This window comes from Scleropages formosus, chromosome 22 (assembly GCF_900964775.1).
Source record: "Scleropages formosus chromosome 22, fSclFor1.1, whole genome shotgun sequence".
NCBI lineage: Eukaryota > Metazoa > Chordata > Actinopteri > Osteoglossiformes > Osteoglossidae > Scleropages > Scleropages formosus.
In genome coordinates, this window is record NC_041827.1 from 3,007,794 (window position 1) to 3,031,703 (window position 23,910).

Here is a 23,910-nt window from a genome sequence, read left to right on the forward strand (position 1 = left end):
CTTAGATGAAATCATGTGTGTAGCAGAAACACACAAGTAGTGCAGGTGTAAAAATAAGTGAAGCCCAAGTTGCACTGGTTAAACCAGGTAGGTAAGTAGAATCAGGGGTGTAAATTGTAATTTTTTTTCATTTTATGTTTATTTTAAGATTTAGATTTGATAAGTATAATTTCATGTTTTACACAAGAATACTGACCATCATTATAGGGTTCACATACTTTCAGGGAGCACTGTGTATATGTAGATATCACAGATTTTGGTACTTATGGAACTGAAAGGTTCTTTTTCTTTTTCATTGTGTTTATTATCATGTACAATTTTGTAATGGAAAGAACTGGCTGTTTTTGATCTGAGTTATGAAAAGCTTGTGGCTTGGATAACATACGTTGACTGTATTCCACTGTATACTCTTTGTAAGTTCTTCCTTTTGTAATACATTTACATTTAGTTGATGACAACCTCCAGTGGTGCCATGGAAAGAATAAATATTTGCACTATAATTTGTACAGTCCTTAAGCAATTTGTCTGGTGGCCATGACTGCTATTTTCTAAATGCTATTACAAAGCAGTGCAAACAACATTCGGGTGAGAAACACAGTATGGTGCTGTTGGTCTTTGTAAGAGATGCTTTTGTGTGACTGGAAACTCAGTATAAAGTTCAGTCCCTAGTATAGATGCACTTGCATGATTTTCCTCTGGGCTCTTTAGGATGGGTCTCTACATTTACATTTATTTATCAGACACTTTTCTCCAAAGCAACTTCCAATGAACTCTATGTAGTGTTATCAGCCTACACACCTTTTTCACCATAGTGACTTACACTAGGTTACTCATCCATACATCAGTGGAACACACTCTTTCTGTCACTCACACACTATGGGTGAACAGTACAGCTTTGGAGTACAGGAGGAAAGCAGAGCACCCAAAGGAAACCCACAGAGAACATGTAAACTCCACACAGACTGAGTAGGGATTGAACCCACACCCTCTTGCACCACCCAGGTGTTGTGAGACAACAGCACTACTCGCTGTGCCACTGTGCTGCTGGTTGTCCAGGGTGTGTCCAGCTCATAAAGGCCAGCAGCGATGGACATCTCATCTCATTTTCTGTCCCGCTTGTCCTGAAAGGGTTGCGGTGGCAGCAGGGAGAGCAGAGAGGCCCAGCCACCCCTGCCCCCAACAACTTCCTCCAGCTCAGCCTGGGGGATCCCCAGCTGTTACCAGGCCAACTGCGAGATATAATCCCTCCAGCGGGTCCTGGGCTGACCTCAGGGCCTTGTTCCAGTTGGCTGTGCCTGGTATACGTCCAAAGGGAGGTGCCCAGGGGGCATCCTTATCAGATGCCCGAACCACCTCAACTGGCTCCTCTCAATGTGGAGGAGTAGCGGCTCTACTTTGAGCTCCTCCCGGATGTCCGAACTCCTCACCCGTCATGGAGAGTGAGTCCCAACACCCTGCGGAGAAAACTCATTTCGGCCGCTTGTATCTGCGATCTTATTCTTTTGGTCATCACCCAAAGTCGATGACCATAGGTGAGGGTAGGGATGTAGATCGACCAGTAAAGCTTCACCTTATGGATCAGCTCCCCCTTCACCACTACAGTCCGGTACAGCGACCACATTACTGCTGCCGCTGCTCCCAGTCTGTGGCCGATCTCACGCTCCCTTCTTCCCTCACTCGTGAACAAGACCCCAAGATACTTAAACTCCTCCACCTGGGGCAAAAACTCTCCCCTTACCTGGAGGGGGTATACTATCCTTTTCCGTGAGAGAACCATGAACTCAGACTTTGAGGTGCTGATCCTCATCCCCACCGCTTCACACTCAGCTGCAAAGCATTCCAGTGCGTGTTGGAGGCAACCATGTGACGGTGCCAAAAGGACAACATCGTCTGCAAAAAGCAGAGACGTCACGTTCCTACTCCCACACAGAATGCCCTCCTGGCCTCGACTGCACCTTGATATCCTGTCCATGAAAACCACAAACAGGAGTGGGGACAATGCACAACCTTGGCGGAGTCCAACAACCACATTAAACGGACTTGACTTAATGCCGAGTATGCGGACACAGCTTTTGCTCTGTATCTACTGAGACCAAATGGCCCGCAGTAGTGGCCCCAGTACCCCATACTCCCTAAGCACCTCCCACAGAATTTCCCGGGGAACATGGTCATAGGTCTTCTCCAAGTCCACAAAACACATGTAGACTGGATTAGCAAACTCCCATGTCCCTTCAGTTATCTGTGAGAGGGTAAAAAGCTGGTCCACTGCTCAATGACCAGGGCGGAATCTGCATTGTTCCTCTTCAATCTGAGGTTCAGCTATCAGCCAGAGCCTCCTCTCCAGCACCCCGGCAAAGACTTTCCCAGGGAGGCAGAGAAGTGTGATGCCCCAATAGTTGGCACACACTCACACTATATCTAGTTGGTATTCCTCAACCTCTTGCACCAGTTCTGGCTCCTTCCCCCCGCAGTGGGGTAACATTCCACATACCAAGAGCCAGTACCTGTCATGAGTGGCCGTGACGGCATGCACCACACCGCCCCCTCCCGCTGCCTGGTATACATTGCACCCGACTCCCCATGTTGGACCTTGCAGGTGGTGGGCCCACATGGCCCCCCCACGATGCCTTTTCGGGCTGAGCCCGGCCGGGTTACGTGAGCTGCCCGGCCACCAGGCGCTTGCCTAGGAACACTACCCCTAGGCCTGGCTCCAGGGGTAGGTCCCGGTGACCCTATTCTGGGCAGGTAAACGATCTCCTGTTTACTTTTTCCATGGAGGTTTTTGGATCATGTTAGTCTGGATCTTCACTCCGGACCTGTTTGCCTTGGGAGACCCTACCAGGAGCATAGTGCCACGACATGGCGATGGACAATTTAGAGAAAATGGAATTTTCATTACAGACACAGGCACAGTTACCACTTAGTTTGCGTATTGCTCCTCCACCTCTCCTGGGAGCAATAGTTCCACTACCATCCCCGCTGGGAGCAAGACTTAGCTGATACCCATCCCTTGGGTAAAAAAACGTGTTGTAATGTTGCCAGAACCTGGAAGAATTTAGATTCCTCATGGCTTGATGATTTCAGAATTATATATGTTCTTTTCATGACTTTTTCCTGCAGATGCAGACCCAACACTCAGCCTTGATGAAGGCAAGTGCTGTAGTTTGGTTATAATAGGAGTCTTTGGGTTTTAATTTCCTGGCTTGCCTGGGTCTACTTGGCTTTTCCGCCATGATGGCTAATGACAGATGATCTGAAAAAAAGTTTGCAGGTTTGCAAAAAGCTAATGGAGTGTACTTTTTTAAACACATTGCTTATATGATTCAGAAACACAAAAAGGCCAATGGGATGTGTCCTTAAATGCTAGTTTGGCACACAGATTCCATGCCAACATGCTGGAGAGATACCCCAGATTATTTTTTTCTGATTTCAGCTTTACATGGGTACCGCTTCCATGTGGGTAATTTATCACATTTATTTTAAGCAGGAATTTTAGTTTTTTTGACAAATATTTAATTCCTTTGTGCTTAAGGTCTTGGATCTACTGAGCAGGGTTGGAGGTTATAAATCAAGTTATGCAGATTCAAATCTCAGATTCTGGGAATATTGAAAGTAATACATATTGTTCTCTGAAATGACTCACCAAACACTGTTTTGTGCAACAAGGAGGTTGGAGGGCAGCAGTAATGTTGGGTAGCAGAGGCAAAATCATTACATCTTTTTCAAGAGTTGAATTATTCTGTTTTTCCCCGAAGGAAATTCTCCGTTTTGGGATCAGTAAACTGCATGACTGCTGATGAAATATTTCACAATTCAGCATATTTTATCCTCCCCATTCCATTCCAGTAAAGAAACACACCATCACTGTTGATTATAAAACAAGTAACAAACTGTCTGATAGCACAAGTTCCCAAAATGTGAGTATTACTAATGCTTTGTAAACTGAATATTAATAATGGTTCATTAAATGTTTTATGGTTTTATATTATTTCACAACAATGCAAGTTCACATCCACGGAAAAAATCACTTCGTTAACATATTGGTATACAGCATATTTTTCAGGCATTGTCTCTGCTATGAAAAAAAGAATTATGAAATCTCTGAATGTTTTTTTGGAAAAAATAATGCTTTGCAATCCAATATTTGTCACTTGTTCTTCCCAGTAATGCATGTTATTAAGGGCTGTGAGCTACAAAAAGACCTTTGCACTGCTAATCTACATAATGCAACATTATAATGGAAGTTAAATACTGACGCATGCCTAATTTCTCCCATTCCCATATTCCCAACATTGAACAACTGTTGAAGATGAACATTTCAGAAAAGGAAAAAAATTCCATTTGCATGGATTTGTGTGCTCTGATTACTAATCTTCTGCACTTAACTTTGAAATGTACTAATCCCGTCAAATCTGTCCTTGTGAGATCGTTGGGTGGGGACTAGGGCACATTTCTTCCAGAATGGTCTTATATGAAGCTTTTACACCTTTGATTTACAATTTCAATTATTCCCTAGCTTTGGAAAAATTAGTTTTGCCTGGAGTGGAACAGAGGAGATGATTTTCCTCTACCAGTTGTACACATTTAAGAGTAAAGTGCACATAATTTGGGTAAAGCACATGTAACAATGGAGAAATCTGACATATGAACATTTGATGTTTCTCTCATTCTAGATGTGTACCTGTCATTTGTAGGCCACAAAAAGGTAAGAAAGGAAAAAACCACACCTTCACACTGCTGGGAACGAACAGTACAGATGAACTCAGACTTACTAGTGCTTTGGGCAATTTTGGGGAGGAAGTACTGGTAAAATTTTATGCTGCTGAATCTCTCCGACATGTGATTTCATAGAATATGACAGGTGCCTTTGATAAAACTGAACAGCATTTACTTTAACTACTCCATATGAACAGTCAAAACAGGCGGAAGCGTAGAAGGCATTCCATTATTAAAACGACTGAAGAAAATCTCCGTCAAAAATGGAAAATTATGTCAGAGTATGAGACATTTATTCATGTTTGGCAATCAAAATATATTCTACACCTGCACAAAAATTTATTCAGGAAAGGAACATTGCTAATTGCAAAGTTTCTTGTGGTAGATAAGTTATTCATCCTTTTAATTTCCTTGAACTGCCTTTTCTTGACTTTCCAATGGCTCAATAGAATGCTAAGAGTGAATAGTGAAGGAAGACCTCAAAGTGAATAACAATGGAAAATGGTCACCAGATCTAGAAAGATAATCAAGATAATTTAAATCAATATATGTCTATGTCTCCGTGCTGTGCTGGCAGGTAAAAGACTTATCCCAAGTCTTACACGGCAACCCCAACTTCTGCTGCTGCTTAAGCAAAGGTGTCAGAATCATGGTTACAAAGACCAAGATCAGAGGTCAACGTCAGGAGAAAGGAACTGATATACTCATGGTAACAAATGTGAAAAACAGGCTGGAAGTCACTGCAAACAGTATTTGTATAAAAACGTACACATATAGCTGTGATTATTAGGATGATTTAAAAAACTAATATTATGAGTACACAAAAATTCACAGATCCATGTAAAGCAGGACAGGCTGTCATGCAAATGTTTTCTATAATTCTGAACATAGAAGTGAACATGTACTGATAAGTTTGGTATTTTATACATATACTGTATATATAAAAATATATATACTGTATGTATATTATATACTGTACCTATAATATATAAATAAATACAGTTTCTTTTTTACAAAGTTTCACTGTTGAACTTGCTCTTTCCAACACCTGGTATCCAAACTTTGTAGCCCTTGGTTTTCTAATGTGAACAGCACTTCATGTGCAGAACCATCCCTGCCTTGAACATGCAATATTGTCCAGGTTGATCCAACCAGAAAGTCTTTGCACACCATACAAACTTCCCCGGGTGTTAGAAAGACTAGTTAGAAAATGTTGGTCTGCGTGTTATACGGACAACATTGTACGTGTTTAGTCCTGGAGCATCAAATCCTGGAGACACACCCTTCTTGTCGAAGATGTAGAAGTTGAAAAGCTGCCCGTCCTGTGCTTCCAAGGACACGGAGGCAGTGCTGACTCTTAATACACAGGGGTATTGCTTTTCAAAAGCCACTCTAAAGATCCTGTCCTCCAGATAATTCAACTTTATTGTCCTATAGCGCTCTGGGATGAGGTCCTCAATCTGAGGTCCAAACTGCTGCATAATGAGCACTCCATCTTGCCCGGCTTTGATCTCATAGAAGGTGAGGTTTCTGTAGGTGTAGAATCCTACATAGGGTGCTGGGTTGGGTGGTGGGTTCAGAATGTGGTTGGCATCTCGGAAGGCCCCCTCCATAGCGGGGATGATGTAACTGTAGGCTTTTGTGACTACATCCATATCCTGCGGCCTGGCCCCAGCCATTAGAACCACGAGACCAAGTTTGAGCCGGGGAACGAGAGAGAAGGTAGCGGAATAGCCATCCAAGTCCCCATCCTTGCGCACAACCTCATAACCAAGCTGCTCGTTCACCTCCCAGGGCGTGCCCGTGCGATTCGCAAAGTAGTCTTTGTCGCAGCGGAACAGAGGTGTCAGCATGATCTTGAGCGTGTCAGGTTCCAGCAGCTTGCGGTGGTAGGCCCCCAGGAGCATCATGGCAAGCTTGGCCAGGTCAGCTGCTGTTGAAAACATTTGACCAGAGGGCCGGTACCAGCCCAAGTCATAGAGGGGTGCCGGTTCCCCATCCGTGTAGACACCTACAGCCATCTGGCTTTGAATGCCTGGGGTGATGTCAAAGCCTGTGTCCTCCATCCCCAAGCGATCCAGGATATTATCAGTAATCCAGCGCTGGTAGTCAATGCCAACCACCTTCTCTGCCAGCACGTGGGCCAACAGGGAGAAGGCCAGATTACTGTAGTGGCATCTGTAGAGAGAATCAAAATTCTCACCATGTAAAACAGGAAACAGCAACATTATGAAATTAAATGGTGACATTATTTACTCTCATTCTGCATTCTACTTGTCAGAAGACTGTAGGACTTTATATTTATTCACAAAATGCTACAAATGCCTTTTTATGTTTTTATGCATACTGGCTCCTCAATTTATGAACACAAGTGGGACTGGACTTCAGTCAGTACCTCAATTTGTTCATAAATTCAGTCTTTTTCACCACTAAAACACAATCAATAAAAGCTTAACAATATAACATCCCTCAATTTATTTGATTGATTAGGCCTGTAAAACCTAGGATGAAACTATAAGGAAAAACTATTAACTTGTTTATTTTTATTACTCTAAACAACATTAAATTAAATCTAAAATTAGTTTGTTATTTCTACAACCTCCCTATCAATCTCAACAGTTCATCCTATAAGCAGATGCAATGTTTTTCATCTTCTGGCCACTATCAGCTTTTTTTATGATCCACATAACAAACGGCAATGATACAGGGTTTGGTTCAGTAAAAGTCTTGGATAAAGCTATAATCTGTAAAAATACTTTAATGTTTTATTTGCACATTTTAAACACACACACACACACACACACACATTTTCAGAACCGCTTGTCCCGTACGGGGTCACGGGGAACCGGAGCCTACCCGGCAACACCATTTTAAACATTAAAATTAATTTCAAATAAAAGATGTTGTTTCCAAAAACTCCTGTGTAATGGTTGTTATTTACTTATTCAACCCATAAATTTGTGCAATGTTTATCATCTTGTCGCTGATGATGGACAATCACAAACAACTGATATGAAAGATAAACAGACATAAATTTTATAAAACATATTAATGAAGAAAATGCTATTAAAATGAATAATGTGGAACATGCTTGTACCTTTGAAAATTCATAACTTGAACATTTGTATGTCGAGGACCAAGTGTCTATTATTGAGTGCTTAACATGGCAATGGATTGCAGAACAGATCATTAGTGTAAAATAGTTTCTAGAAGAGCAAATGCACTGGATCTTACTTTGTACCAGGGTCCGCTATGAGGACATCATCCTGCAGGAGATTGATCGCTGTCTGAGTCTTTCCCTTCCAAAGCAGGTTAGTAGCCCTGAGCCCTCTTGGTAACCCTGAAAAAACCAAGAACCATAATTTCATTGTATGATTACCTTACAGACCCTATAGCATCTTTTCATTACATGAACTAAGAAACTGAGTGGGCTTCAGTCTTGCGAGACCACAAGATATTGCTGAATCTGAATTCTGAGGTTTTGAATTTAAGGAGGGGGGCACGGTGGCGCAGTGGCGCAGTGGGTTGGACCAGGTCCTACTCTCCAGTGGGTCTGGGGTTCGAGTCCCGCTTGGGGTGCCTTGCGGCGGACTGGCGTCCCGTCCTGGGTGTGTCCCCTCCCCCTCCGGCCTTACGCCCTGTGTTGCCGGGTTGGCTCCGGTTCCCCGTGACCCCGTCAGAGACAAGCGGTTCTGAAAATGTGTGTGTGTGTGTGCTGTGGGACAAAATGCCTGAATAATTAATTTCAGTGGATCAAGAATTAAATTTGAAATGCTTGGAAGCCAAAGGGTTTTGGGTAAGTGGGATATTGGAGAAAAAAGATGGTAAACAGTTAATAATAAACAGTTTATATTTCATATAGTCTATAATTGATGTGTAGCCCAACTATTCTCTACTGCCTCTTTTTCAGTCATTGCTCCGAATACTTTTTACTCTTATAACTCTGCTTAAAAATCATTAGGTAGGTAATATTGTTAGGCAATTAGGTAGGCAACATTGTTCACATATGGTTTATATTCACAGTGAATGTCTTCTAAACGTTGGGGATTGTGTCCCAAAAGACCACATCATAAGTGATCTTTAGTCATTATAAGTGATCTTTCATGTAACTGAAATTAGATGTTAACATGACTGCTATTCTTAGGGCCCAATGGAGCTGTAGGGTGACTCCTCCTGGTTTCACCACTCAATGGGACTGAGTAAATCATCCTAATCTGCTCAACTACTTGGGGTTCAAGACTCCGATCTTCACTGGTTCAAATCTTAAAAAAATCTCAGATGGCACTTTCCATTTTCAGTACAATGCATTCAGGTTAAATGTGAATGGATCTAAGGGCCCATAAAAATTCCAGTTAAAGGAATTTAATCTGTTTTATCAGACATAATATGGTCAGCCTGAAAGATGAGTGAATTATTACATGAACTAAATGGACATTTATGTGGGCAGCTGTGTTCCACTTCTTTCATTTGAATCTCAGTAACATACTTAAGCCCTTCCTGCTTATAAACAGAGAAGCTTGTTGCAGAAGATGCCTTCATACATGACTTTTAAAGTTGATTACTGTACTTGTCTATGAGAAGTTCTAAGATTCCCCACCTGGTGGTTTATTTTCCTGGGCAGATTCATATTAGTTTTGGGCACAAATCAGTGCACAAGTACAAAAAGGCACTTTGAACAGTATGAACACACCATCTGAGCTTCACAGGGAAGGTAGAAGGCAAAAATCCTGCATGAAAGTAAGTGAACACTGTAGATATAGTCATCATTATTGTGTGACATAGTAAACTTAGAAAATCTAAATGTTAAATCTTAAAATAAGCTCATCAATACAATAAATGATTGTTTTACACCCCTGATTCTACTTACTTACCTGGTGTAACCAATGCAACTTGGGCTTCACTTATTTTTACACCTGCACTACTTGTGTGTTTCTGCTACACACATGATTTCCTCAAAACAACATATGGAATTGGTCATTACACACCTATTATGTCACCTGAGAAAAACTGATTCTTACTAAATAATTTCATGGTAAAACTATGGGACACAAGGGGTTCACATGCTTCAATCAGTACTGTATTTGCAGTCAACAACTTGATCAATACGAACAATTGATTTCATTAGATTTCTTTCAGAGCTTGAAGAAACTCAAGCTGTTATTTTAGCAGCAGACAAACCATCAATACATGTACATTTATTTATTTTGCAGATGCTTTTCCCCCAAGTGGCTTCCAAGGAACTCTATATAGCATTATCAGCCCAAACACCTTACTCAGCAAGGTTACTTACACACTATGGGGGAACCTGAACAGCATGTCTTTGGACCATGGGAGGAAACCAGAGCACCTAGAGGAAACTCAGGCAGACATGGGGAGAACATGCAAACTCCACACAGACTGAGTGGGGATCAAACCTACATCCTCTTGCACCACCCAAGCACTGTGAGACAGCAGCGCTACTTGCTGTGCCACTGTGCCCAACATATAACATTATTATAATAAATCTGCTTAACAGCATAAACAAAAAGAAAACAAAGCAGTAGCTCATGACCACTATTACACTGTGTTAGCATTGTGTTTTGTGAAAACATCACAAAATGAAGAATCTTTCTCACCAGTGACCCTGATTTGTCTTTGTAGATGTGTGTCTATTTCCTCAGGGATACAGGACTGGGATTTTAATGTCTCATACTGGAGGACTTGAGCTAAACCTCGAGTGCAACTTCACCGGAATGAAATATTTACACTCTTCACACAGCGAAAAATGTTTTGAAGGAATTTAGTTACTGCTAAAGTGAAGCGCAGCAGATCCCCTTGAGGGATATAAACTTTGAAGAGTAGCATCTCCTTAGTTTCTGCCCCATAATTCTCTTTTCTTACCAGAAAGCTGGCTGGCCATCCGCCGCAGAGTTACAGATGAGGAACGGATCTGCACCTCCCCACTGTCCAAGAAGATCAGCCCATCAGTCACGTATTTCAGCTCAGAGTTTCGGGTCTTTCCCAGCGGGTTTTTGATTGTGAAGTTCTCCATGTACTTCTCCAGAGGGTCATCCAGGGAGCCCACCTTCCCTTCCTCCCACAGCTTGTAGAGCATCAGCGTGGGGAAGATCTTAGACAGGCTGGCAATCCTGCAAGGGTGTAAGGAAAGTCTTTGAGGTTCCCCAACATCGCACATAACTGAAATGTCGGCTAAACTATCTGCTTTCATTTCATACAGATTCTCGTTTCATCCTGGAGCTTCTGTGAAGCTCAGCAGAGATTTTTCTGTAAGAAGCCTGAGGATTACAAAATAGACACTTTTACGGGGTTTTTTAACATTTCACTGGTAAAGTTTAAAGATAGACTGTACAAAGGTGTCTTATTCTGTTCTCTTTGTGGAGAAACGTGCACACACACACACACACACACACACACACACACACACACACACAAATACTGTCATCTATGTCCTGACACAGAAGGCACTGGCCATTCAACAGCAATTAGAGTCACACAACACTGTGAGGACAGTGCTTTGGAGCCAAATGGCAGAATTAATTGAAACTATTAAAAACTTTTAAAAAGCCACTAGGCTGTATTTTTAGCTGTTCCGTGCTAAGATACGACTTGATCTGGATAAAGTCCCTTAGAGTCAGCTCACCTGGAGGCTAACCTGCTCTGCCCTGTGTTGTCTAATCACTGCCTCGCTACCAAGGTGGACTGAGTTAACCCTCACCTGTATATCGTGTACTCGTTGGGTGGGGTTGAGAGTGGGTCGCTCCCATTCCTTTTACCAAAGTTTCCTGTCCAAAGTACGGTGTCATTGAAAATGACAATGGCTGACAAAGCTGGGAGGCTTTTAGGGTTGATGCTACGGCGTAGAAGAGAGTCCACCTAGTTGGACAGAGACAATTCATGGATCAAGTGGTCTAAAGGGTTTCAAGCATTTTTATTGTTTAAGTTTCGTGTTCTGAGAACGAACAGCACACCTCGATGTCAAGGTAGAAATTCAGCATCCTGTGCACACTGCATTAGTACAAAAAATTTAAATACAGACGGTCACCGACTCATGATGGGGTTACGTTTTGATAAACCCATCGTAAGTCGAAAATGCATTTAATACACCTAACCTGCCGAACATCATAGTCTAACACGCGTGCGATGGCCTTTAAAGGCTTGTCGCCTTCATGCTGGGCAATTATGCTGAGTTTCTCCTCAAGAGTAATTGCCCTCCTCTTTTTCTTCCCACCAGTAGCAGGAGACACAGAGGGGCGTTTCATAGACATGATGGATACAAAAAAGACAAACGTAGATACGGGTGGGAGGGGTAATCTAAAAAAAGGCTGGCAACACAGAACCCTACAGTGTCAGTTGTATACACTAGAGACCGCGTGGCAGACTGGGAGATGCGGATTGCTGCTCAGCTACCCAGCATGACGAGAGAGTATTGTACCGCACGTCGCTAGCTCAAGAAAAAAATCTAAATTCAAAATTCAAATGCATATCACTATCACACCGTCGTAAAGTCAAAAAAATTATAAGTCTGACCATCATAACTCGGGGACCGTCCGGATATGAAAGATAACAAGTGTCCAAGCTGTAAGTACAATATATGAGTTACATACATATAGTACATGTTATGGGAATACAATATCAGCAAATAATTTAAATAACATGCACTGCTGCTTGAAAGTATGCGAAGCCCTTGTGTGCCTTAGTTTTACCACAAAACAGTCATTTAATGAGAATCAGTGTTTCTCATGTGACATAATAGGTGTGTAAAGAGAAATTCCATACGTTGCTTTAGAGGAAATCATGTGTGTAGTAGAAACACACAAGTAGTGCAGGTGTGAAAATAAGTGATGCCCAAGTTACATTGGTTATACCAGGTAGGTAAGTAGAATCAGGGGTGTAAATCGTAATGTTTTTCATTTTATGTTTATTTTAAGATTTAGATTTTATAACTATATTTTAATATTTTGCACAAGAATAATTACGATCGTTGTAGGGTTCACATACTTTTAGGGAGCACTATACGTAGATATTACAGATTTTGATGCTCATGCAACTGAAAGGTTCTTTTTCTTTTTCATTGCATCTATTGTACAATTTTGTAATGGAAAGAACTTGCTGTTTTTGATCTGGGTTATTGAAAAGTTTGTGACTTAGCTTAGGTAAGAAGAATCAGGTGTGTAAATCATAGCAATTTATTCATTTTATCAAGTTTATTTTAAGGTATATCATTTACATTTTATAACTGCATTTTAGTATTTAGAGGGGGGGTGCGATGGCGCAGCAGGTTTGGCCTGTGCCTGCTCTCTGGTGGGACTGGGGTTCGAGTCCTGCTTGGTGTGCCTTGCGACAGACTGGCGTCCTGTCCTGGGTGTGTCCCCTCCCCCTCCAGCCTTATGCCCTGTGTTGCTGGGTAGGTTCCGGCTCCTGCTCCCTGTGACCCGGCTTGGGGTAAGCAGTTTCAGTCAGTGTGTGTGTGTGTGTGTGTATGTGTGTATTTTAGTATTTATAGAAAAATGATGACCATCCTCATAGGGTTCACATACTTTCAAGTAGCAGTGTATGATACTAGGCTTCAGCACAAGAATACATTCAACCCTTTCCTGTCTTTTTGAATGATGCGTTACTGCCTTCTCATTTAAATTTAAGGCACTGACAGACAAAGAAACCGTCAAGGTCAAGTGTCTCATTGAGTTTATGTCTTCCACCATGCCGATCTCCTCAAGCGATCCAGTTCTGCAGCCTAGCTGCTTCACTTTGCCCTGAAAACTCCTGATTATGCAGCTGATGAGCTCTTTTATTGGACAGCATAGGGACACAAAAGACTTATTCAGGGCTCACCTTCTCAAGGGCCTCCTTGAGACTAGGGATAGGGTGCTCCAAGGACGTGGGTTCTGGAAAACGAGGGCACATTGTCTCCGATTTGGTATTTCCTCCTACACCTTCATCTGCCACAAGAAACAGACATGTGTTGTCAATTCATCCACACTAGTGAAGAAAATGACAGATAAAGAAAAATATTACCATTTCCTACATAATCAGTCTAATGTGATAAACATACTGTCATTTTTGTCCTTGATGTCATCAGTAACTGTATTACACTAAATCATTTTGATGGCAAAATTTTCATGAAGTTTTGCAAATGTCTTTTACACAGACCTGCTGGGGCAGAGTATATGGCAATAGACACATTTACACAGAAATTGCTTGAGAACAGTAACGATCGCAAACGATGAACCGAACCACATAGACCCTTCACAGTGAGCTTTATCAAAAACTGATATGGACCATACACAGCATAAACCATGTATTGTATACTGTGTAAGTACTGCTTTCACGTTCTTGGCAGCTCGAAAGACAAGTAACAGTGAATCAATAAAGCAATCAAATTTTCTTTACAAAAAATTTTATGGACTACGCCATGCCAGCTGTCTCACTGTGCCTGGGTTGTTCGGATGTAAGTTCAAATCTGACTCTGTCTGTGAGGATTTTGTATTTTATCCCTGTGATTGAATGAATTTCAAGAAAGTGCTCCGGTTTCCTCCCACAGTCGTAAAAACATGTATTCCAGGCTGATTCTAAATTGCTCATAGTGTGTTATTGAATGTAGTGTGGTTAATACTACCCTGTGATGGACTGTTGTCACGGCCAGGGTGTACCCTCATTAGCTTAGTACTCTGTGCTTTTAGGATAGGATCTGGACCACCGTGCCCATGACTTGGCCAAATGACAATGATACTGAACCGCTCTGCTTGTCTCATCCCATACAGGGTCGCGAGGAGCTGGAGCCTAACCCGGTAACACAGGGCGTAAGGCTGGAGGGGGAGGGGACACACCCAGGATGGGACACACCCAGGATGGGACACCAGTCTGTCACAAGACACCCCAAGCGAGACTTGAACCCCAGACCCAGCAGAGAGCAGGACCCAGCCCAACCCATTGCGCCACCACACCCCACCGTGATACTGCGTGAGTATAAAAAATTTTGATGAGCAAATTGCTACTAAGTGCTATACAACAAATTATCAAGAAAGAATCTAGAGTTCAGATGATGCTGGGTTGGCTTCAGAACATGCCCTGGGGACAAAGTAGACTTACATGACAATTTACAGGACAAATATGCTTAGAGGTAAAAATTAGAAGGCAATTTTAAAATAACCTCCCGCACAATGATCTCGACCTCAGGTGGCTCAGTCAGTCTCTTACAAAAACTGTGCTTGGCTGTGTTTAGTACATTAATCCCACCTAAAGCGAGAGTATAATTAGATCTAAAACCCTACCTCAGGTGACCACTGTAAACTGTGGACCAAGAGCACTTAGATTTCCTTTGATGCATTTTTACACCAAAACTGCATTCCAAACTGAAATTGGTGAGGAACATGAACCATTTAACCACCGGAAATCCTTTGCAGTAAAGGTGAAAGGAGGGCACCACCGCCCTCAAAAGATTAGGGTTTTAGTTGCATGTTGCAAGTCACTAGCATTGATTGTTTCATGCAATCCTTAACTATGCCTTCCGATATGCTAAGAGCACGACATGCTCGAGAACCTTTAAAGACCATTTCTTAAGCACTCTTCGCAATGCAGAACATCCTAGAGTTCTACCAGTCTACTATATCTACATCTGCAAATGAGGTTTCTTCAAAAAAAAAAAAAGATTTGAACCAACTCCTTGATAGATCTCAGGACATGCCTGCAACTGCCTTTTGTTATTTTGGGCAGCAAATGTCATCTGAGGTCACAAACACCGCCAGATACTTTCAGTACCACAGACATTCACTTTAATTTATTCAGCTCATTACCTCATTTTTTTCATTCCAATTTGTGTATTCCCTAAATGAAGACGCAGAGGGAAGAACGATCAATGTCCACTTTTCGAGGAAATTTAGAAATTAGCGGCACTTAGTTGATGACACTGAACCACATATTAATACTGGAGTAAAATGAGAAAGCCATCAATGTCCATGTGTTTTGCAGGCCGTGCAAATATAGCCGAAAGTGAAAGAACAATCAGAGTCCACAGTGTAAGAACAAATTGATCAGTGTTTTGATGCTTTTAGTATGGCACATGGTCATGAGTAAGTTGTTTTGTTACCATCAGTAGATTTATTTCATCTTAGAAAAAGTTGAAATCTAAAAATTCTAGTAAATAGACTATTCTGATGGACGACCAAGTGTTAACAAAGCTAAAGACACCAGTACCACGGATGAAGAGCAATAAGTTACTTTATGATGGCCTGACACCTATTTCTAGAGCTTTGCCATGAGCTTTTACATGACCGTGAACTCACACACACAATGGCTACAACTGCTTGTCCGAGCAGGAGCTTAACCCAGCAACACAGGGCACAAGGCCGGACGGGGAGGGGACACACCCAGGAGGGGACGCCAGTTCGCCACAAGGCACCCCAAGCAGGACTCAAACCCCAGACCCACCACACAGAGGGCACCTGCCAATCCCGCTGCACCACTGCATTCCCCACTGTGAACTCACTGAGTGTTTCAATTTATTTTTCCTGGAATTAATGTTTTTGGACCTCAATCATTCTTCCCTCTGCATCTTCAGATGTATTCCTCTGTGGATATCCGTGACTTAACCACACATGCATTGCCACAAATATGTGTAAGGAGAAGCTGAGAACTGCTGGCTCACCTGGTTCCACCTTCGGTAGCTGGTACTGCCAGAGGAAGCAGGCTGTCATGACTATGGATAGCAGCAGGAAAAAGATTAGGCCCAACTGGGTCCATTTTACCTTCATTGCGGTGGTGCTGCTGAAGTGGCTCACTGGTCCACCTCGGGCAGGCTGGGAGACACAAACAGTGCATCACTTAGAGTTCCATCATTTAATCTCAGAAAACTGGGTGATATCTTGTTTTTTGATTAAGTCTTCTTTTGTAAAAACTAACGTGCTACAGCAGCAAACCATTTTATTTAACTAATGGCAAAATAAATGGCCATATTCAACATATGAATGTGTGTCATCTGAGACTAGTGACCCAGGGACTCACATACAGAACTTTCACTGCATTGGAACATTTTAAAATACAGCTTTGTAATGCCTCATTTATATGCATATATATATACATACATACATATATATAGTATATATGAACTGAGTGGAAAGATGTGAAAAATTAGTCATGTATAAATATGTGGTACTTGTCATTGATGACACAAGTACAATAAAACACAATCTTGCAATTGTTATAATTAACTAAATTCATAAGGTAGGGTTAGAGACCACTGAAGTTAATATCTATTATTTATAATATTATTATAAACATTATATTATAATTATTATACTAGCAAAAATTTTCCAATTCATTTTCAAATTTTCTGTTTGCTGGGTTCTAGAACATAAACTTGTTTTGCTGCAGATATAAACTGCTGAACATCCATCCAGTCATCCTTAAAGCAATAATAATATGACCAAATATGACATAAATCCTCATTGTAAAAATAAAGGCTTACTTTTAAACATAATTTATTTATTAACTGCATATTGGATTGGTTTTTCTGTCAAGAAAACACAACGGGTGATTTAAATATAAATGGAATTCAGTAGTCCTCATACAAAAGTACAATCTGGACCTTGTTTGCCTGTCTGCTTTTCCATCTCAGTTTATAGCTCTAGCAGAGTTTATGGGAGCAATCATCAAAATCATTAATTTCCTAATTACAATAGTTTGTTAAAAACAAAGGTTTATTCAGTACAAGTTTTAAGGTGGTGCAGCTAACATCCAGATATGTAAGATAGTGCATTATTTTTACGCAGAAGTGAGCCATAACAGTTAACATCCCAATCATTGGTACTTACCACAAGCTTTGATGATTTCTCAGGAAAAAAAGCAAAACAATGTTTTTTAAAAATCCCACCAAGACCCAAACCCAGGTTACCACGGTTTATTCTGCAGCATTTTCACAGCTAAACTGGAACCTCCGAAAGGCCATATTTGGTACCCTGGCTGGGACGTGGAGAGCCGATCCCAGTTCAGCCCATGCATGGCTTAACACTCCCAACCGGTTTGCCCAGCTGCGCTGTAATCCCGACCGCCACTGCTCGCTGGACAACTCAATTTCCTCTCCTCCCGCTGCAGACCTCCACGTCATAATCCTTCAAGATTAAGGAGGCTAAAGCCTAAGAGAGTGGGGGGATTCTTAATCTGTAATCTGTGCAAATCGATTGGCAGTGGCCTTTCCATGGTCCTTTCCATCAGCAATGCAGCCTCTGTGGTCTCTCCCATACCTTGGCTTCTAAGTGAAGAGGAAACTCAACGCTTGAGTTTATGAAAGTGATATTAGGGTTGACATGTCGTGTCAAGTAATATTATTTATGTAGAGGAAAGTGTAGTATTTCATGTGACTTTGGTGGCAAGTGTGATTGCTAAGTGGAGCGTGAATAACACGGTGTTTCCCCTTCTCTAGTCTTTCCGTTGACCCTGGTATGTGCGCCCATGCAGCGCACGCCAACACATGTCGCTCAGCTAAGTATGGAAAGACATTGCTGGCTTTGTTGTGTTTGGTAAAAAGGTGTCTAACTGTGATCCGCTTCCCACTGCAGGGTTATTGTGTTATCGTGTCGTGTTAGGCCAAAGGGAGATCCTGGAGCTTTCACACAGATTATGATGGAGCGCTAGAAGCAAGTCAACTGTAAAGGCTAATAAAGTCAGGTGATCGTATCTATAAATAAACAGCACAAAGATATCCAGGTTAAGACAAAAACACTTGGCAGAAAGTCAGTAAGGTCAGAGGCGGCTGTTTCTACTTGAGTAGGGTCCAAGTCTTAGCAAGGTTCTTCAAGCACAAATTCCATAGGTGACTGTTGGTCCTTATTTTGTGACGAGCCGAATGCCATTGTATTTAAAAAAAGAAATAATGTAGTAACTGACTGTGTCAATCAACTACATGCGTTGTGCATTACAAACAATTAAGTTAATGGACACATCATACATATTGTCTTATGTCGTAGAAAAGCAGACCTGAATGATTAATTTTCTATTCTGTAAATCCGATGAAGGTATGCCACCATCTGTTAGCATTCAGAACTATTACTTAAACAGTTTCAGACTGAGAATGTGGTGCATATTGCCACGTATTTATTGACTCTGGCCCTTTAAAAAAGACAAAAGCAGATTTCACGTTTTCCTTTCCCAGTATCTTCGTAAATTCAAAAAATATTTAATTTTCTAAGGGGCGAGGGGGATATTGCCAACATTGCTTTTCAGCCGACATTTTAGTAAAAATTAAGTAACTCATTTCAATCCTAGCAAGAGCTGACAAAATTCACCGGAGAAGGGAAGTTCTAAAGAGCGGTTCACTCTGAAAGCAATCTGATCAATAATGAGGGTGAGGACAGTCACAGCAATGTGTGTTTATCCCCATTGCAGAACCTCCTGATACTGGTAGGACACAGACGCTACAGTATTAGAGATGCAGAGCTGGTGAGCACACACACACACACACACACACACACACACACACACACACACACACACACACACACACACACACAGAAAGAGCTGTGCACACAGTTGGAAATAATGAAACACAGCCGAATTATGGCAAACAATACTGAAAATTGCCCTCGCCCTTGTATAGGTGCAAACATTTCATAAACATTTATTCCTATGTCAGCAATAAATCTTGCACTGTTTAGTTCCAGCACTGGTCTGTTGTGAAGGAGAAAAATTAAGTGCAAACACAAAGTTGCTGTTCATATATACCTTCAGTGGCAAAGGCAGTTTGATTCTTGACTGCGGAGCTCGTCTGGTAGAAAGTTGTATGTAATTTGTAGTGTTTCATGCTCGTAACTAGAAAACAGAGACCTTGGTCTCTGAGACATTTCCCAGAGGAGCAGCTCTCTGCTTTACCTGCGTTTGGACGCCGTCCATAGATGTCTCCCGCAGGACTTTGCTTCCCGCTTTCCCCATGGCTTTGGTCAACGCTCTGGAAGGACAAAGGATAGTGAAGGGACAGCGCAGAATTCACCATCAAATTCGCCATATGGGAACTTCCGTGAAACGACCAGGAAATATCAAGCAACCTTATATGCTAGGAAAGCTGCTCTGGTCACGTGAGATATATGGTAAAAGACATGATGCTGGTAAAACACATCTGGAAGTTTGGGATTGTTTTAATTCAACTAGTTTTCACACAGTGGTTGTGTGGCGGTGCGGCAGGTTTAGCCGGTGCCTGCTGTAGGGTGCTTTAGAAAAAAACATCCACTGAAAAAAAATATAGAAATGTATTTCACTTGGTGGGGCGCAGTGGCACAGTGGGCTTGGCCGGGTCCTGCTCTCTAGGTGGGGCGGGAGGTTTGAGCCCTGCTTGGGGTACCTTGCAATGGACTGGCATCCCGCCCGGGGTGTGTCCCCTCCCCATTCAGGCTTGCGACCTCTGTTCCTGGGTAAGGTACCACGACCCCGCTTGGGACAAGCAGTTGTTGATGATGGATGGTTTTCACAGTGTTCACAGCTCTTTTCAAGATGATAAAGGGTGACAAAAGATCATGGGATGTGTCCGTTAAAGGTCCACATTGAACAGGATTTTAAGCAATTTTATATTACTTTTAACTTTTTGTGGCTCAAAGTTAATGCAAGTTAATACAAAATAATGTGTAATGTCTTCAACTGAAAGAGAACTTGAATGTGAAACAGTGCCAAAAAAAGTCTCAGGCTGTTCTATAAATTTTTTTCATGAACACATTGTATTCATCAGTATGATGAAAGAACTGTTAACAGCGGAACTGTTAGTTATCACTTATTTTGACAGTTGTATACAATAAACTCCAAATAGAGTGATAGATAGATGGAGAGACAGTGACATCAGCCACTGCTGTGGCATTACTGTTACAGCATGCATTTAAAAAATTGCATAAATCTGTAAAAGGGTTACATATGTCATGTTCCATTCCTCAGTGAAATACATTTATATATTTTTATTCAGGGGGGTGCGCTGGCACAGTTGCACAGTGCGTTGGACTGGGTCCCGCTCTCTGGTGGGTCTGGGGTTTGAGTGCTGCTTGGGGTGCCTTGCGATGGACTGGCATCCAGTCCTGGGTGTGTCCCCTCCCCCTTCAGCCTTACGCCTTGTGTTGCCGGGTTAGGCTCCGGCTCTGGCTATGGCTCCCTGCAACCCCGTATGGGACAAGCGGTTTCAGATGGTGTGTGTGTGTGTGTGTATTTTTATTCAGTGGATGTTTTTCTCTAAAGCAAGTGGTAATGTTAAATTACAGCAATTTGCCCATCTCTTCAACTGATTAGTTTTTATTGGAGCAGTTTACCATGCTCCAGGGTAAAATAGCCAGATAAAGGATTCCAAGCTGAGTGCTTTGAGTGTAAAGTGGCAACTCCAGCCGCAGTGCAACCCACTGTCCCAATTGACATCAACTGACTTAAACACATTAAAATTAAAAGCATTACTAATTATTTTTACCACTGATTTGATGACATCTGTTATTTTTTGAAATAACTCCAAAAGGTTTCCCATGTGACATTTTGTAAAACAGAAATACATTTTCGCTATATATGCAATTCCTGGCTTCGAGAAAGATGCTGTGAATCTTGAAATAATCATCCATTACTGAGCACAAGCAAGCAGGCCAATGCGGACACTAGGAGGTATAATGTTATATGCCAAGCTCTTTGTCCTTCATGTGTAGTTACAGTATACTTTGGCATTTGGCAAAATATATTCTATAAGAGGTGGAGCTGAAAGAAGAAAACTGAAAAAGGGCAATGAGCGTTTATGGGGACCGTTTTGGCTGTTGTTGCCTTTGAGGACCAAATATTTATAAAAGGGTTCGGTGTCTTCTTGACGTGCCAGAAAGAGCCTGACATCTTCAGTAAAGGAATTACTTCTCACTTTGTCACAGTCTTCAGTCAGATGGATTCTGCTCATTTAAAGCAGTGAGTCTCTAGACATGAGGTGGGAGGATAGTCTGCTTTGCCCGCCATCACTTTGTCATTGTCTGATAATGCTTTAAAGCTTCTTCTTTTTTCCAATGTGCATAGAAATGCTTTCATTCTGTTGGCCTCAAGGGGATCTTCATAAACAAATGATGATTGCGTAACGTTTATGCAACCAGTCTGTAGCACAACCTCGGCGGTGTCACGTTCGAGTTTAAAATCATCAGAGATTAACTGAAAACCTAAACCTACATTGTGGAGGCACCTGTAATCACATTTCCAGCAAATTAATCTGTCACTTTGAGTCTTGATACCAGGGTACAGTTTTAGGACTCAGTGTTTTTATGCTAAGACCTTTTATGAAATGTTTATTTTATACAAAGTAAAGATCAGTGGGCCAGGTGCTGCACCACGAAAATATTAATAACCGTAGCTCTGCGTTCTTAGTCTGGGGAAATCTGCAGGCTCTTAATAGATTGTGCTCTTTTGCTCTTCGTAGACAAACATTTGTTTATAATGGTTTTAAAAAACTGAAACTTCTAAAGTATTTTTAAGCTTTAAAATATATATACATACACACACACACTGTCTGAACTGCTTGTCCTACACAGGGAGCCAGAGCCTAACCTGACAACACAGGGCGTAAGGCCGGAGGGGGAGGGGACACACCCAGGACGGGACACCAGTCCGTCACAAGGCACCCCAAGCGAGACTCGAACCCAAGACCCAGCGGACAGCGAGACCCAGTCCAACCCACCGCGTCACCAAATCCCCAGCTCTAAAATAATCCATGCAAATAGTCCATTTCTGAACATGTCTTATTCTACTGTCATGCCTAACATTAATATACGGTTACTGTTAGATGTGAAAGAGCTTAACATTCATCACTGTGTAATCAGAAGTTCTTTACATGTTTTACTCTCCGGTGTATGGTGCTTCTTCACTTTTCTTCATCACTTGAGTTTTTCACTTTTCACTGATTGCCAACAGAATGTTAAAAATAATACTGAATCTGATATTTTGTACAAACAGTGAGCATCATAAAATCTGATATGTATGTCTTCCTTTTTCTGCAGTACTTCATCTCAACCAGAAACTGGGAAGAAATCTCTGAAAATCCATCAACTGGTAAACCACTGGACAACTTCCAGGGTGATTATTTTGTCAGAAGCCATAAATTAATGTAAAGAATCTCTGTGTCTGTGTTCTAGAACATGCAGTTTGCCATTTTGCAATCACTGCGCAGTTATTTTGAATTACAGTAATGAGACTTTCTGCTGACGGCAGGGTCAGGTCAAAGCGATTTTTCTGCGTATTCAAAAAAGCTCATTCTCTGGCTGTACAGCACATCTGCTGGATGGAAAACATTTTTTTTTTAAGATAATGCAGTTCGAACATTGGTAAAATGCCTCGCTGTCAAGCGGTTTCAAACAAGCAAAAAATATCTTGCAGAACTGAAGACCTTCCTATGAATCCTCAAGAATCAGCATTTTTTATGTCTAAAAAGTCTGCATTAAGGCACTACATTGTGGTTCTCTTAGGTGTCTAACACATGTCTACTGAATAAACTATTCAGACATGCATAACTAAAGTCATGTTGTTGTTAGATCACCTAGACCACCCTGGCTGAAAAAAATAGCTCAGGGCATCTAACTGTTATGACCGAAAATGTCTCTGCAGTGCTGATATTAAACAATTATCGAAATTTTAATTTCATTCCATAGCCATGTCTCGACAGCGCACGCAGGGCCTTCCAGAACACCTTTCCCGTGACTCACCGAAACGTCCTGGTCGCCAGTTTGAAACGCTTTTTGCAGGACTAGAGGTATCCAAAGTGCTCGTTCTTCCCTCTCCCGATGTGGGACTGCGGTGGCCTGACAGATGTTGATGGCGGCCGGGAATAAATCCTCAGAGAGCCTCACTGGGATCTGGGATTATCTGCTGATTCTGCTGCAGTGACATCTGCCAGGGCTGGGGCAAGAGGTGGTTTGGCAGTGGGAGGATGCATGCATTCTCGGTCACTTTCTAGAACCTGCTTCCAGAACCCGTCATGTGGGAAAGTAAAAAGTTCACCTAAGTGGGACAACCAGGCTTCAACACTTCTACACATTGAACTGCTTTAATGGGTTGCTTTAGCCACGACTTTTACCTGAAACAGGAACATTGCAATTATGGCCACACATTTCAGGCGGCAGCATGATGTCGCAGTGAGCCATTTTTCCCAAGAAATGGTGTATAACAGCGAAACTCAATGACTGCGTCCCATCCTGCACACTACTGACCCCAAATGCTACA

The 23,910-nt window shown here is 41.9% G+C and overlaps 1 protein-coding gene across 1 annotated transcript; it reads right to left on the bottom strand.

Annotated features, from left to right (window-relative positions):
- Positions 1-5,789: 5,789 nt before the first annotated feature.
- lactbl1b (lactamase, beta-like 1b) lies at positions 5,790-19,638 on the bottom strand. The gene is made up of 7 exons (XM_018725542.2): positions 19,579-19,638; positions 16,361-16,511; positions 13,549-13,655; positions 11,432-11,589; positions 10,597-10,844; positions 7,951-8,056; positions 5,790-6,894 (listed from the first exon to the last, which is right to left on the bottom strand). Exons 1-7 carry the CDS (start codon positions 19,636-19,638, stop codon positions 5,916-5,918), a joined length of 1,809 nt encoding a protein of 602 aa, XP_018581058.2. The 3' UTR covers positions 5,790-5,915.
- Between the last annotated feature and the right edge of the window lie 4,272 nt (positions 19,639-23,910).